The sequence below is a fragment of the Eptesicus fuscus genome, chromosome 4 (genome assembly GCF_027574615.1).
Source record: "Eptesicus fuscus isolate TK198812 chromosome 4, DD_ASM_mEF_20220401, whole genome shotgun sequence".
NCBI classification, from domain to species: domain Eukaryota; kingdom Metazoa; phylum Chordata; class Mammalia; order Chiroptera; family Vespertilionidae; genus Eptesicus; species Eptesicus fuscus.
In genome coordinates, this window is record NC_072476.1 from 33,227,532 (window position 1) to 33,243,559 (window position 16,028).

The 16,028-nt window shown below is 54.7% G+C and overlaps 1 protein-coding gene across 3 annotated transcripts; it reads left to right on the forward strand.

Annotated features, from left to right (window-relative positions):
- Positions 1-81: 81 nt before the first annotated feature.
- Positions 82-15,078, forward strand: TFR2 (transferrin receptor 2). Of its 3 annotated transcripts, none has more exons than XM_054714267.1 (18): positions 82-105; positions 1,636-1,888; positions 1,986-2,172; positions 6,501-6,641; positions 6,733-6,844; positions 6,927-7,049; positions 7,461-7,577; positions 7,708-7,847; positions 8,233-8,396; positions 9,213-9,332; positions 9,730-9,812; positions 9,894-9,957; positions 10,047-10,114; positions 10,202-10,278; positions 10,372-10,456; positions 10,542-10,769; positions 11,104-11,244; positions 14,378-15,078. In XM_054714267.1, exons 2-18 carry the CDS (start codon positions 1,762-1,764, stop codon positions 14,660-14,662), a joined length of 2,262 nt encoding a protein of 753 aa, XP_054570242.1. In that variant the 5' UTR covers positions 82-105; positions 1,636-1,761; the 3' UTR covers positions 14,663-15,078. The 3 variants fall into 3 exon arrangements, with proteins under 3 accessions (XP_054570242.1, XP_054570240.1, XP_008139637.3); XM_008141415.3 differs by lacking the exon at positions 82-105 and adding an exon at positions 1,339-1,392; XM_054714265.1 differs by lacking the exon at positions 82-105 and adding an exon at positions 1,338-1,392 and having other exon boundaries at positions 10,542-11,244; positions 14,378-14,442.
- The last annotated feature ends 950 nt before the right edge of the window (positions 15,079-16,028 follow it).

The following is a 16,028-nucleotide window of genomic DNA, read 5'->3' on the forward strand; positions in this document are numbered from 1 at the left end:
GAGGCGGGGCCGGAGGGGGCCGGGCGGAGGCGCTCGCAAGAGGCTGTGCCCCGGCACCCCGGACCCGGACCCGGACCCGGACCCGGACCCGGACCCGCCGCTGAGGTGAGCCGGGGCTCCGCTAGGGTCCTCCTTCCCCGGACGCGGCGGTGGCCAGAACGGGGCGGAGGGCGGGGCACTGCTGCGCCCCGGCAGCTCAGAACTTCTCCTCCGACTTGGGCAGTAATGAGGTTTCCCGAGGGTGGCCCCCACGAGGTCCCTGAGCCCTACGGCTCTGAGCACCTTGTCCTGGGGCCCTCAGCGAGGCTTGGGGATCGGCGCCCCCTGCCTGAAGCGGTGGGTAAAGCTGAGCGGTTGGTGCCCTGATGTATTCCTGGGGTCCCCAGATCCAAAAGCGGTAAAAGTCTGTGTGGCCCAAGCCCTTTAGTCACCGAACAGGCAGAAGCGCCCAGAGAGCACCATGAATCAGCAAAGGGCACCTAGCTCTGCCCACACTTTGGCCAGGACTCTCTTTTTCTTTTTTTAAATTTTATTTCTTTACTGATCACTGTGTTACATATGTGTCCTCATTCCCCCATTACCCCTCCCTGGCCAGGACTCTTTCCACCCATGCCTGGTGGGCCTTGACCCACAGGTCCCTGACTCCGGGACCCCCATCCTGGAGCACTCCCTGGTCTTGCCTGACCATCGGCTACCATTCACGCCCCTCCCTCCTGGGCATCATTAGGAGCCTGAGACCCGCATTTCAGCCTGATTCCCATGAGACAAGACACCCACACAGCCAAACCAAACCCCCAGGTCACACCACGGGGGCACCTTCAGCTTAGGGTCCCACCGGGGCAGGCATCCAGACAGAGAGGGCAACTAGTATGATACAGGGCCTGGGCACTGGGCCTGCAAGCCAGGTAAGGAGGGGCAGAGATTTTCAAGGTGGGGACCTCGGAAGGGGTCCCCAGGACACTGGGAGGAGCGGAAGCAGGAGGGGGGCGGGGGGACACATCCATCTCTCCGCCCTCCCCAGCCACCAGCACCCCTCCCCCACCCCTGACGGGAACTGGGAGGCCAAAGTCTGCCCAAGGTCAAAAATTGATTGTTTTGTAGGAAGAGGACTAGACAGGGACTGTGGGAGGATTTGGCGGGGGCGGGTACAACCCCTCCTCCCCTAGCCTGGGCTGGGGGGGGCATGTCTGGAAGACTGGATTGAGGCCGGGGCTGTGCCCCCTCCTTGGGGGGGGGGCCCAAGAAATGCCAGCGCGCAGGCCACCTGCTAGGGCTGATAAGGGGCCCTCACAGGGCTCCCACAAACGGTTTATCATTGGGGGTGGGATCAGCCTGCAGGACTCAGGAGGGGGCACAAGCATGGAGCGGCTTTGGGGTCTACTCCAGGGAGCGGTAAGACTGAGTGGGGCCCGGGGACACCTTAGGCCTCCTGCCTAGGCCCTAGCCCCCTCTCAAACCCCAAGGCTGGCCCCTCCCCTTCCCTCTTCAATCTCTCCCCTCCAGCCTGACTCTCAGGACCCTCTTCCTTGCCTTGTGCTCATGTGGCACCCCAAAGTCCCTGACCCTATTTTTGCCAGATCCCTCCCTGCCCCCCACACTTCTTTTCCCAATCTCATGCCCCCCTGACCCCCACAGAAAAGGTTGTCCCCACGACCCTCGCAGACCATCTACAAGCATGTGGAAGGCACCCAGCAGGGGTGCCCGGAGGAGGAAGAGGAAGAGGAGGAGGAGGTGGCCAAGCCACCAGGCCACTTCTGTCCCATGGAGCTGAGGGGCCCCGAGCCCCTGGGCTCTCAAGCAGGGCGGCAGAACCTGGAACTCTGGGCAGCGGCCGGACGAAGGGCTGCTCCCTACCTGGTCCTGACAGCCCTGCTGATCTTCACTGGGGGTGAGAACCTTCTGCCCTCACAGTGAAGGGTCTGGGCTGGGGAAGTGTCTGGGGTCCAGAGGGAGCACAGGAGAATCTCCATCTTGCCACTTGCCAGCCTTCCTTCTGGGCTATGTGGCCTTCCGAGGGTCCTGCCAGGCATGCGGGAACGGCGTGTTGGTGGTCAGCGAGGATGTGAACTATGAGCTGGGCCCGAACTCCCGCCAAGCCACATTATACTGGAGTGACCTCCAGGCCATGTTCCTACGGCACCTGGGGGAGGGGAGCCTGGAGAACACCATCAGGTAAGCATCATCCTGGCCCTCAAACACCCTCATCCTCTCTGTCTCCTCTTCCTCCTCTCCCAGTCTCCCTTCTGAGTCCTCCCACCTGCCTCTCTGGCCGCCCTGTTCAGGGGTCCTGGGAAGGATGGCAGGCATTGGAGCTGAGAGGAGGGAGGGCAGTTCCCGAGATGAACCTGCAGAGAGAGGGCTCAGGTGGCACACTTGGGAGATGCTGAGCTGACTGTCTGAACAAGAACAGAAGGTCCACATATGAGGTGGGGCAGACCCCCAAAAAGTCTTGAATGCCACACCGGGGAGCTCGGATTTTGACTTGTGGAGCTCTGGCAGATCTGAGGAGGGGTGTTTTAGCGAATCAGCAAAACAAGAAAGGAAATGCATTTGTGGGAGCAGCCCATCCCCCCATCTACATTGTGAGAGAAACCACCCAGACACAGAGTGTGCAGGCCGGCAGCACAGCACAAGCCGGCCGGCGTGCTCTTTGTCCTGCTGGTAGGTCCACAGGTCAGGCCACCAAGAGCCCTCTTTTAGGCCAGGAATCATTTTTCAGTGGATTCTCCTGGGTTTTCTAAAATCATAGAAGCTGCACATAGTGAAAGACGTATAGCGTCTTTTCCAATATTGATACTTTTTATTTCTCTTTCATTTCTTATTGCATTGGAGAGGACATGAGGTATTGGTGACAGTAGATATCCTTACCTATTTCCTGACTTTCATAAGAACATATATATATATTTTTAAAGATTTAAAAATTGATTTGAGAGAGAGAAATATATATTTGTTGTTCCACTTATTTATACATTCATTGGTTGATTCTTGTATGTACCCTGACCAGGGATTGAACCCACACCTTAGTGTATCAGGACAACACTCCAACCAACTGAGCTACCCAGCCAGGGCAGGAATGTCTTTATAATACTTTGTCATTGAATGTGAACTTTGCTGCAGACTCTGGGAAGCTTTTTAAAAGAAAATTAAGTAAGTTTCCTACTCTTAGCTTACTGAGTTTTTTTTTTTTTTTTTTTTTAATGATCAGAAAGGTAAAACAGTGATGGAATTTTTTCAAGTATTTTTTTCAGAATATACTGAGATGATCATTTAATTGTTCTTATCATGTTTATGTAGTAATTTGTATTAATATATTTCCTTTTCTTCATGAGAGCAACACTAAACTTGATCACTCTGATATCACTGAATCTGCCTTGCTGAAAGACCTTAAATCTGTGGCATCGCCCTAGCCAATTTGGCTCAGTGGATAGAATGTCGGCCTGCAGACTGAAAGGGCTCGGATTTGGTTCCGGTCAAGGGCACATGCCCGGGTTGTGGACTTGATCTCTCAGTGTGGTGTGTGCAGGAGGCAGCCAATCAATGATTCTCTCTCATGATTGATGTTTCTATCTCTCTCTCCCTCTCCCTTCCTCTCTGAAATCAATAAAAATATATTTTTAAAAATCTGTGGCATCAACAACATGCAGGGCTTTTTTATCTTCTTGATTGGCAGTCAAGGTATAGGCTGAGCAGATGGATGGTTTAACAGGTCTTGGGGTGGGGTGTCATGCTGTCGATGGCATCAAAGGGCAGGGAGGCAAGAGGGTAGCAAGCATTGAAGTGACTTTAGGTTGGATGGGGAAGGGAAGGGAAACCAGGAGCTGATGATAGGCTTGGAGAAATTTGGACAGTCTGGAGTGCTCATGCGATTGAAGAGCAGGTATAGTGAGGGTAAAGGAGTGAGGTGGAAAATGAAAAGCTCTAGTCAGAGAGAGAGAGTGAGATTCTGGAATTTTAAGGTTTATCTGATAAACTATGTCCTATTTATCTTGGAGTCTCAGGCACCTACCACAGTGCCTGGTACTTAAGTAGATAATTCCTTAATGGAAGAATATTCTGGAGATGGAGTTCCAGGTGATGACAAGATCCAGGGTGTGGCCAAGGAGATTGGTGGCTGGACTAGAGGTGACGTTGATGAGTTCATTTAATAATTTATCCGACAAATATTTTGAGCACCTGCTATGTGGCAGGTGCTGGGCTAAGTAGCTGGAGGTGATAGAGCAGAGAACAAAATAGTCTGGATCTTGCCCTCATAGAGCTTACCGTCTACTGGAGGAAATCAATACTAAAGTAATAATCACATTCATGTCAGCACAATTGTTACCAGGATCATGGCTTTGAAGGAAAAGTAAAGAATGTGAGGAATAACTATAACCCAGGGACCCTAATTTAGATAGGGGGTCAGGGAAGACTTCCTTGAGGAAGTGACAGGTTGGTCATCAGGCAAAGAGAAGGTGGAAAGCATTTTAGGCCAAAGAACAGCACGTGCAAAGGGTCTGAGCCAGGAAGACGGTGGCCTGTTGGAGAAAGTAAAAGCAAGTCCCTGCGGCTGCTGAGGTGGATACGGCTCAGGCAAAAGGGCCTCACTGGCGACATGAACTTCCTTGGATTTTACTCCAAAAGGAATGAGTGAGAATTAGAAAGTTTCAAACAATAGAGTATCATGATCAGATGTGGGGTGAGGAATTTTTTGAAGGTCAGGTGCAAAGAATGGAGGTGATCACACCCCTGAGACCATAGCACAGTATCCTTATTGGTCAATGAGAGTGAAAGGGATTTCCTGTTTACTTTTCTCTCCCTGTCCCTGAGCACTCCTCCCCTCTCCCCTCACCCATAAGTACCTCATCTAATGTGTTAGAGGTGTGCCTTATATGTGGCTTTGTCATATATACCATGTTTTATGTGCATATGTAGATTTTTTCAAAACAATGTTTGTGTAAAATGCTACATGTTCATTATTTTAAAATTTAAGCAATATGGAATAATACAAAGAAGAAATTGAAAAAGAAATCACTCCAAGACTTACTATTCAGATATAACCATCTCTAGTGTGTGCTTTTAATTTTTTTTAAATGTTTAAAATTTATATTGGAGAGAGGAAGGGAGGGTGAGAGAGAGAAACATCAATTGGTTGCCTCTTGAATGAGCCCCAACTGGAGATCAAACCTGTCCACCTGGATATGTACCCCGACAATGAATCAAACCCACTACCTTTTGGTGTACTAGATGAGGCATCAACCAATTAATTGAGCCACACTGGCCAGGGCTGCTTTTAATTTTAATAATTCTTTTTAACCTAACAGTGCTTTCAAGTTCTACTATATTACAATGTGCATATCTAGTTTATTGTTCCTTACTACTGTGCAGGAATCCAGTGTGTGTCCCCTTTTCTTTCTTTTTTTATTTCCTTGTTATTTTGAAATATTTTTATTGATTTCAGAGAGGAAGGGAGGGGGAGAGAGAGATAGAAACATCAGTGATGAGAGGGAATCATTGATTGGCTGCCTCCTGCATGCCCCACACGGATCGAGCCTGGGACCTTTCAGTCCACAGGCCAACACTCTATCCACTGAGCCAAACCAGCGAGGGCCAGGTATTGCATGTTTTAAAGATTCTGGTGGCACACTGGCTGAACACCACTGGGCTGTAAGATAACAGCAGTGAGGAGGGACGGCGGATGGGAGAGTTGGAGGGCACGGGCTTCAAAGGAAAGAGTGTTACTGGAGGAGGAATGACCAGAACTGTGAACAGTGGGGCCAAGAGAATGCCTCCGCTCCAAGCCCAGGTGGTTATGAACCGGAGCCCCCTCAGGAGTCCCCAGGGAGACCTGGCTTCTCAGGGGGAGCAGTGTCTCTGCCAAGGCAGAGCGTAGAAGGGGTATTGGGTGGTAATGCTGCCGAGGGAGGGTTTGTTTGCCACTGAGAGCCAGTGGAGCCCACTGACGGGGAGACCACGCGGGAGGGGGTGGCAGAGGTGAGATGGAAGAACAGGGCGAGCTCAGGTGACAATAGGCTTGCTAGGTGAGTGGTGACTATGGAAGAAGACAGGGTGAGGTCTCCAATGAGACAAATGACTCCACAATTCTACTGGGAACTTTGGTGTACTGTGTCTCCATGAGGCCCAGGTGGGGGTGGGGGAGACGAAGCGTCCTGTCTCTGCCCAGTTAGCCCTTTGGAAGAGAAGTGTTTTCGTGCCAGGGGCAAAGCACAAACGTGTGAAGGGGCAGTCGGTTGGAGTTTGGCCTGAACAAGGACGAACCTAAGGGATGGAGGACAGAGCCCCCAGCTCTTGGCAGCTAATATTTTAAGCATAAGGAGGCCTGGAGACGCTGGGTCACAGTCCGTGGCGATGGGATGGGTGGTGATGGCAGCATCTGGGTCAGCCTTAGGAGCCAGCCCCTCACTGCCTGGGAACCAGGGCCACCCTCGCCTCCTCGCTTCCAGGCGCCCAAAAGTCCGGGCCTTCTCCCCTGCCGGGCCCCAATCCCCCCTCTCCCCACTCAGACAAACCAGCCTTAGGGAAAGGGTTGCCGGCTCCGCTGGGATGGCCGCCCTTGCTCGGGACATCCACGCTGCACTTTCGCGCCAGAAGCTGGACCACGTGTGGACAGACACGCACTACGTGGGGCTGCAGTACCCAGACCGGTGAGTGCGTGGAGGTCGAGGGGCGCGGCGGTGAGGCGGGGGGCGGGGGGGGCGTGTGGGATGGGGGACGCTCACCACCCCAACTCCTCAGGACTCACCCCAACACCCTGCACTGGGTCGATGCAGCCGGGAGGCTCGGGGAACAGCTGCCGCTAGAGGACCCGGACGTCTACTGTCCCTACAGCGCCACCGGCAACGCCACGGTGAGCGCCTCCGGCCTCGCCCTCTCTCCCTGGGGCGGCGGCGGGACGGGGTGAGCGCGCTGACCGCCCTGGGCCTCCGCAGGGAGAGCTGCTGTACGCCCACTACGGGCGGCCGGAGGACCTGCAGCACCTGCGGACCAGGGGAGTGGAGCCGGCTGGGCGCCTCCTGCTGGTGCGCTTGGGGGTGATCAGTTTTGCCCAGAAGGTGAGGGTCCCCGGATGGGGACGGATGGTGGTGGAATGGAGCGCAGCGGGGAGGACGCACATGGGAAGCGTCTGGGAGGCTATTAGAGGGAGAAAAGAAAGAACCAAGTGGGTTGGAAGAAAATGCTGGAGAGGAACAAAATCAGGAGGTCCGGGATGGGGAACAGAAACACGGGAGAATGTGGGGTACTGTGGGGTCTGAGGCTGCCAAGGCACGGTGGGAGGGCACAAAGATGAGGGCCAGGTGGTGCCCACAGCCTCTCTCTCTCTCTCTCTCTGTGGGTCTACAATTGCAGATCAAAGGCTGTGTCATTTCACTTTTACTTGCTTCTCCTGCCCTTATAAATGTTTTCTCTGTGAGAAAGTCCTTTAGCACCGCTCCCCGCCCCCCAACCCCCGTCCCCCTTCCCAGGTGGCCAGTGCCCAGGACTTTGGGGCAGGAGGAGTTCTCCTATATCCCGACCCAGCCGACTTCCCCCAGGGCCCACACAAGCCAGGCCTGTCCAGCCACCGGGCTGTGTATGGACATGTAAGTATTGGGGGGAGTTATCAGAGCTTTCCTAGGGCCCCAGGGCTGCACCTTCGTGCCCAGGATGAAGCTGGCACACCTTTTGGGAGCCTGGCGCACAGTTTCAGAGTGGGCACCCCTCACCCGACAGGTGCACCTGGGCACTGGGGACCCCTACACGCCTGGCTTCCCTTCCTTCAATCAAACCCAGTTCCCTCCAGTCCAGTCCTCGGGCCTTCCAAGCATCCCGGCCCAGCCCATCAGTGCGGACATCGCCTCCCGCCTGCTGCGGTGAGGGGCGTGGGGGACCAGGTGGTGGGAACCAGGAGAGGAGGCGGGCAGAGGTAGGCTGCCGCTAGCCAGTAAGGTGCCTGTGGGTGAACTAGAAAACGATGGCTCTTCCGGGAGGGCCCTGCCTCGCGCCAGGGCCCACCGTTTGGTGAGAGGAGCTCCTGCTGGATACCACGCCCACCTCCACGGGCACCTTGAGCAGGACACAGCCTGCACAACCGTCCAAGGCCGCCCTGGCTGGCCTGCCCTCTCCGTCAGGGTGCAGAGGCAGAGAGCAGGAGCCAGAAGGTGGGAGGGAGAGGAAGAGCGAAGACTAGGATTTAGGCTCTTTTATAGCCTGAGCCTCTCTGCTACTCCCAACCCTTTCTGCCCCACCCCTCTCCAGGAAGCTTGCAGGTCCTGTGGCCCCACAAGAATGGCAGGGGCAGCTCTCCGGCTCCCCTTATCGCCTGGGCCCTGGGCCAGGCCTGCACCTAGGGGTCAACAACCGCAGGGCTTCCACCCCCATCAGCAACATCTTTGGCTGCATCGAGGGCCGATCAGAGCCAGGTGTGCTTGCTTGCCCAGCCTTCGGGAGGGGAGCTGCTTATAAATCCTGACCAGAGATGGGGCTGGAGCAGGAGGCCCTGGAGAGTGGGCCAGAGTGGTGTCCAGAGGAGGGAGGCGGCCTTGGCTGAAGTGGAGGGTGCAGCAAGGGTTAGCAGGGAGGCAGTCTGGCAAGTTGCAGCTGAACTGGGACCGTGGAGGGTGGTGGTGAGACTTCGCGGTCCAACATGCCCATAGACAGAATGGGCCGTTTTGTGCAGTAGTGAGTTGTCTCACACTGGAGATGAACAAGCATCAGTGGGTGATGGCATGAAAGGGAGGTCCGATCAGGTAGATGAGCCTTTGAAGCATAACTAGATATGGATAGCGGTGGGGAGCCAAGGTGGGTTCTTGAGCTGAAGACTGCGGTCACCAGAGCAACTTGGGAAGAAGCGTTTGGTGCCTATAAGCACTGAGGGAGTGACTCAGGGAGGCCTGTGACGAAGCTCAGATGAGGATGCTGTCGTGGGCGGAGAAGGGGCAGAGAGATTTAACAGGGAAAACCTGGTGAACAGCAGGACATGGCTTACCTGGGAGGTAGTGGAGTCAGGATGACCCAGGCGTCTCACTGAAGGAGCAGGCCACCCAGGCAGGGCCAGTGGAGGAGGGGCACTCGCTTTAATGACAGCAGGGGCTGCAGAAATCTGAGGGGCTGAGATGGACTAGTTGGGGGCCTGGAAAATGGGGAGGCCTTGTGAGCACCTGTCTTCCCAAGGCGGAGGGAGAAGCCTCTGGGTGCCGCCAGTGTAAGAGGTGGACTCTAAACATCTCCTCCCACAGATCACTATGTGGTCATTGGGGCCCAGAGGGATGCGTGGGGCCCTGGGGCAGCCAGGTCTGCTGTGGGGACTGCCATACTGCTGGAGCTGGTGCGGACCTTCTCCTCCATGGTGAGCAATGGTAAGGTCAGGGCCTGGGCCTGGGCCGGGCAGCCAGGGCTGTGACCTGAGTCAGGACGGGGCAGAGAGGCAATTAGCAGCAGAGGCTGGAGGGTGGCCACTCAGACCTGGCTCCCAACCTAACCACTCATGTCCTGTGTGTCCCTGGGCAACTGATTACATCTCCATTTCCTCATCTAAACATGAAAGTAGTAGCAGTCCAGCGTCTGCAGATTAAACGGGAGATTCCATATGTAAACCCTCTCCATCGCTGTTAGAGTTGAGTCAGAGCAGACCCAGGGCTGGGTTAGGGACTTGATGAGAGGGAAGGAGAGACCCCAGGGGACCAGGACAGAGGCAGACAAAGGGGGAGGGGTGTCTTTGCTTGGTCCCCAGTTGAGCCCATCCTCCCGCCCCAGGCTTCCAGCCTCGAAGAAGTCTTCTCTTCATCAGCTGGGATGGAGGTGACTTTGGGAGTGTGGGCTCCACAGAGTGGCTGGAGGTAATGTGGGGGCCTGGGCAGGTAGCCATGCAGTGGGGAGAAGTAGGGAGAGGCTTCATACTCCATACCCCTCCCCCACAGGGCTACCTTAGCCTGCTGCATCTCAAAGCCGTGGCCTATGTGAGCCTGGACAATGCCGTGCTGGGTGAGCAGGGGCAATGCCACCATCTGGACCCCCTCAGGTGAACCCCTGCCCTTGGGACCAAGTCCTGAGCTTGGCCTGCTTCTCTGCAGGGGATGACAAGTTCCACGCCAAGACCAGCCCCCTTCTGATGAGCCTCATCGAGAACATCCTGAAGCAGGCAAGAGTCTAGCCGGGAGCAGGGAATGGAGGGAAGCTTGGGGGGCGAGGGGGTTGGAGCCTGACCTTGCCCCCACCCTGCCCCCAGGTGGAGTCTCCTAACCACAGCGGGCAGACCCTTTATGAGCAGGTGGCGTTCAGCAATCACAGCTGGGACGCAGAGGTGTAAGTTAGGGCAAGGTGGGAGGGAGGAGAGCTGGGGTTGGTGTGGGAGGAGCATGAACCCACAGGGCATTCTAACCTGCCCCCCAACCCCAGAATCCAGCCACTGCCCATGGAGAGCAGTGCCTATTCCTTCACTGCCTTTGCGGGGGTCCCTGCCGTCGAGTTCTCCTTCGTGGAGGTGAGACTCCCCGCCCCACCCCAGAGCAGCAGCCCTCTGGCCTGTCTGCACCTTGCGCCTGCGCCAGCAACCCCTGTCCCGGCAGGACGGCCAGGTGTACCCGTTCCTGCACACGAAGGACGACACGTATGAGAACCTGCACAAGGTGCTGCGGGGCCGTCTGCCCGCTGTGGCCCAGGCTGTGGCCCAGTTTGCAGGGCAGCTCCTCATCCGGCTCAGCCACGATCACCTGCTGCCCCTGGACTTCGGCCGCTACGGGGACGTGGTGCTCAGGCACATCGGCAGCCTCAACGAATTCTCTGGGGACCTCAAGGTCCAAGATGCCAATCCCCCTCACGGCTTCTGGGGTTGGAGGGCACTCTGTCCCCTGAAAGTACTGACCAGCCCAGGGAGGCCTGTCGCTTCCCCCACCCTCCGTCTTGGCCCCTTTACTCCTGCCCAGGCACCTAAGCCCCTCCCAAGCCCCCAGGATTTGCACCCTCCCAACCACACAGGTCTTCCCTCTCCCTTCTTACGCCCCAGCATTCTGTCCCCCTATTATACCTCCCACCCCTGCCAGGCCCGGCCTGTCCCCCAGCCCCTTGACCTCCATCCTAGGCCGGGTCCTGGCCCCTGCTACCGGCCCCAGCCCGCACCTCCGCCCTTAGGCCCGCGGGCTGACCCTCCAGTGGGTGTACTCGGCACGAGGGGACTACATCCGGGCGGCAGAGAAGCTGCGGAAAGAGATCTACAGTTCAGAGGAGAGCGATGAAAGGCTGACACGCATGTACAACGTGCGCATCATGCGGGTGAGGGCCTGCCCCCTCGCCCTGTGCCCCCTCCTCCCTCTGCTTAGCTCCTCCACTGGTGTACGCCTTGCCCCTCTCTCTACCTCCCCTCAATCCCTGTCCTGGGAACTCTTCAAGTCCTGGACGCATATTGCTAAGCGACAGGCTGGAGTGACCACTGAGGCAGGCCCCGCTTAATATTGAAATGGACAGAGAGGGCCAGTCCCTTGACTACAATCGCCTGGCCAACATGGCAGGACTGGGACACTCCACCCCCCCACTACCCCCACCCCCCACAGCGCCCTCCCCCCCCCCAAATGTCTCACCAACCACTGTCTCACCAACCCCCTGGAGAGAAAAAGCATGTCCACAATGGTCCACAGTACAAGAGGCAAAGGGTTACGGCCCTGGAGGTACAAAAAGCTTAAGAATTCGGAGCGTGAAGAGCTCTCTTCCTTCTGGCAATGAGATGCGTGAAACTCAGAAAGGCTGCTTGGAGGAGGTGTCATGTGAAAGTTATATTAGATTTTATTCCCTCTTCCATCCCTCCTGCTTAGCTTTAATACTTTGCAACCCACACTCCATCCCCATTTCTAACCCCTCCTCTTCCTTCCATTTCTTCACCCAAGAATTCAACCTGGCAACCTTTTGTCTCAGGAAATGGATGTGTAGAGACTGTGAGAGTGGGGGAAATCTATAGGGCAGATCATAAGCAGGACTAGCCTCGCTGAGTGTGGGATGAGCAGGGAGCCCGGAGTGCTCACAGAACAGTTTGGGAGAACATGTCGGCCCCTTGCAGGTTTGTGTTTTCTCTCCCCCTTCATTTTTCCTGCTTGGGTTCCTGCTCATTTCCCTCAGCATCACTCATTTCTTCTTCGTTCACAAATTCATCCCTCTTGCCCTTTCATACTTGCTCCTTTTCCTGGTCTCTCTCTCATCCTCCTCTCCCCTCAGTATCTTCTTCCTTTCCCCCTTCCTCATTTCTCCTTCTCCCCTTCCCTTTGTCCCTTCCACTAGACATGTGACCCTTGGTGAGACAAGAGATTGTGCACGGTTCATTCTCAGATCTTGCTTTAACCCCTGATGCGCCAGACTCCAGGAACACAAAAAGACACCCCCCTTATCCCACTCTCAAAGGTTCCTCCCAAGGGCTAAAAGCATCTGTGTGTAAGGGATCAAAGGATTCAGACTCAGGCTGGAGAGGAAAAGACTCAGGCCTCCAGAACCTGCAATGCAGGGCTAGGCCAAGCCCAGGGAACTTTGTGGCTCTAGACCAGGGATTGGTAAACTACGGCCAACAGACCAAATTTGGCCTGCCTTCTGTTTTCATAAATGAAGTTTTATTGCAGTGCAGCCATGCTCATTGGTTTTCATATTGTCTACAGCTGCTTTTGTGCTATAGCAGCAAAGTTGAGTAGTTGCAGAAACAATGGCCTGAGAAGCCTAAAATGTTTACTGTCTTGCTTTTTGCATAAAAAGCTTGCTGACCCCAGGCTTTAGACTGTGACATGGGTCTTGAATAACAGACAGAACTTGAGTTGGTGCAAAAAAGTTTCAGGGTGGGGAGCCCCAGGATAAGGATGAGGCAGTGAAATGGGGCCTGGCTCTCCTGGTGAGCAGTGTGTGGGCTAGCAGAGTGTGAATAGAGGCTCCATGGAGAATCTGAGGGCAGAGGAGCACCAAGCAGTGAGTTAAGAACCGACTATGGGGAATCTTGAATACCAAAATAAGAACTTTGAATTTTCAGGGTCTGGGCATCAAGGAAACTAGGAAAGCATTTAAGCAGGAAGGTGATGTGAGCAAAGTGGAATTTTAGGAAGGATTTGGCCAGAATGTCAATGGCCTGAAAAGAGAATGATATTAATGATGACTGAGCTCTGGGTGAGGGTGGCAGAGGGCAGCATATGCCACCTATGGTGAGGGGACTGGACTGATGTGACATGTGGAAGTAAAATGGAGAGTCTGAGTGTTGAGAAAAGAGGAGGAGAATCATCATAGCAGCTGCCATTTATTGAGGGCTACCAAATACGACGGCTTTACTTTCTCAGGACTCCCCCAAATCCTGTGAGGTTGCTAGTATGGCACATAGAAACTGAGGCTCAGATGGGCTAAGTAACGTATCAGCTCTCAGTACGTGGTAGAGCTGAAATTAGAAACCAGGCAGTCTGCCTCCAAAGTCTGTGCTCACCCCACTCCCACTCGCCTTCAAGGCAGAGAGCCTGGCACCTGGGGAGGACCATGGTGCTCACAAAGGAATGGGGGTGCAGGGTCAGGTTTGGGAAGAAGTTGGTGTCCACAGGTGTGTGAGGCTGTGTCAGGTGCCCCTACCCCAGTGAGGAGGCCCAGAAGGCTAGAGGGCAGGATTGTCACTGTCCCCACAAGGTCCTGGTTGAAGTTTAAGGGCATGGACGAGCTCTTTGAATGAATGAGGCCTTTGAAAGATATGAGTGTGCGAGATTCTGATTTTGCTGGGGTGGCACCCAGGTAATGGTAATTTAAATATCTTCCCCTAGTGATTTGAATATGCAGCCAGGATTGAAAAAACAACACTGGATTGTAGGTAAAGAGAAGAGCAGAAGGTAGAGGTCAAACCTTGGGCCAGCTCACAGGTGGGAGCAGAAGGAACCAGAGAGGCTGGCAGAGAGGTGGGAGGAGAACTGGGGTAGGAGCAAGGCCATCTCAGGGAAGACAAACAGTATCTGAGTCAGAAGGTGGTGAGGGCAGAGTCAGGCACTTCATTAGGATTGGGCTGTCCCCTTGACCTTTGACTCTGTTATGGACATTGGCAGAGGTGAGGCGATATGACTGGGGTATGAGAAAGTGAGAAACAGCAGGATGATAGACTGTTCTCTGGGGCTCTGGGCAGGGACGTGAATGGGGAGACCTAGATGCAGACTTGAAGGTTCAAGGGATAAAAAGAAAGGAATTCAACCCAAAAACGGGAGAACATCCTACCCGGCTATTGGTGACATCACCGAGTGGCCATTCCTGATTGGGTAGCCAAAGGGAGGTGGGACTTAAGCTGCTCAATAGTGTTTATTAGCCAGTACTAGGTCCCAATCTTGGTTTGGAATTGTTGTTCAGGTTTTAGCTCGCTGGGGCCGGGGAGAGAGGAGCAAGCCCCAACCTCGACCTGGCCCCCCTCTCTGTTCAGGTGGAATACTACTTCCTGTCCCAATACGTGTCGCCGGCCGACTTCCCATTCCGACACATCTTCCTGGGCCGAGGAGATCACACGCTGGGCGCCCTGCTCAACCACGTGCGGCTGCTCCGCTCCAGCAGTTCTGAGACCCTAGGGGCTGCCACCTCCGGGGTGGCGCCTGGCCTGGGCTTCCAGGAAAGCCGATTTCGTCGCCAGCTGGCCCTGCTCACCTGGACGCTGCAGGGGGCCGCCAATGCACTCAGCGGGGATGTCTGGAACATAGATAACAACTTCTGAGGAGTGGGGATACCTGCTCTTGCCCCCGGCCGAGAGCTCCTGCTCTTCCCACTTGAGCGATTTCTGGGTGACTGTGCAACATCTCTCATTGCTGACCGATTTCTCATTAGCCCTTCCTGTCTCCTTAGGGGACACCCTTGGCCCTACAGTGTAGGATTAGGTGAGCAGTGCCGTCCAAAAAGGAGGGTCATACTGTCAGCTAATCAGATAGCAGCATCTGTTCCATCAATCACAGCCCCTTCCTGTTCAAGAGCCAGGTGCCCCATACTTAGAGACCACTCTGGAAGGTTTCCGGGGGACCTGGCCAGCTTTCTTGGTGGGAGAGATGGCTGGGGCCATGCCTATGGCTAACATGTGGCCTGTGGTAGAAGGGGCTGAGGTTTGAAATTCAATAAACCACCTGGGCATCTGTTGTTTGTAAGCACCTTTATGCTTCCTCACTCTCACCCCACCCAATCATCCCTTATTTAAGACCTAGGAAAGGGTTGAGAAGAAGGGGACAGAGAGGATGCAATGGGAATGCTGTCTCCATTGGGAAAACTCCGATGTCTCATTATGTAAAGAAGGAAAATGCCTAAGGAAATAAGGTGGTCTCCAAAGACCACCATGGAGTGGAGGGCTGGCTCTGTACCTTCTCCTGGGACCAGGGACAGCTCCATATTTTGTAAGGTCTGGTGCAAAACAAAAATGCAGGACCTCTTGTTCAAAAAGCAAGAACAAAGCCATTTTCTTTCTTCTCCTGTCAACCTGTCATGGTGGTTATTTGCTGTTTATTGTCCAGAACCCTCAGACAGGGAAATACTCTGGGGCAGATGCCCATAGGCACTCTGGGTTCTACCCACAACTTGGTACAAATGTACCCAAACCTGACCCTGGACCCTCCCTGGACCCTCCCTGTGCCTGTACCCAGGTTCCTGCTGGGGAAGGAGGGTGGCAGCTATCGCCAGGTAGCGGCAGGAAGCTAGCAGTCAAGAACCCATTTAGTGCAGGACTCCAGCACTTCCAAAACATAAATGCAGAGGTAGAATCATTAAGAATTTCAAGACAACAACCACAGAGTATTAACCCCAAACACAGGACCGCCTTCAGAGCATGGCGTCATGGTAGACTGCACAGTCAAACACCCATTATTGGCCCAGCCTGGGACCTCTCTCCTGTCAAGGTCCCCTTTGGCCAATCTTGGTCTTGTGAGCTGGAAGCTGCAGGAGGGTAGGGAATTACAAGGCTTGCTGGCACCACTTTACCTTTCATATTGGTTTCAGCAGGCTGTAGCCCTGGTTCTCACTCTCAGGGCAGCTGCAGAAATCCCACGGCCCACCTCTCAGGATCCTTAGTCCTCTCTTACTTCCAGTATGGCGTGAGAGGT

What these genes read in the sequence shown, in the direction of transcription:
- TFR2 (XM_054714265.1), top strand. Translation starts at nt 1,360, where the DNA reads ATGGAGCGGCTTTGGGGTCTACTCCAGGGAGCG. An exon ending in GCGCCACCGGCAACGCCACG is followed by an intron (nt 6,845 to 6,926) that starts GTGAGCGCCTCC and finishes GGGCCTCCGCAG; the next exon opens with GGAGAGCTGCTGTACGCCCA. An exon ending in GCTCCACAGAGTGGCTGGAG is followed by an intron (nt 9,813 to 9,893) that starts GTAATGTGGGGG and finishes CCTCCCCCACAG; the next exon opens with GGCTACCTTAGCCTGCTGCA.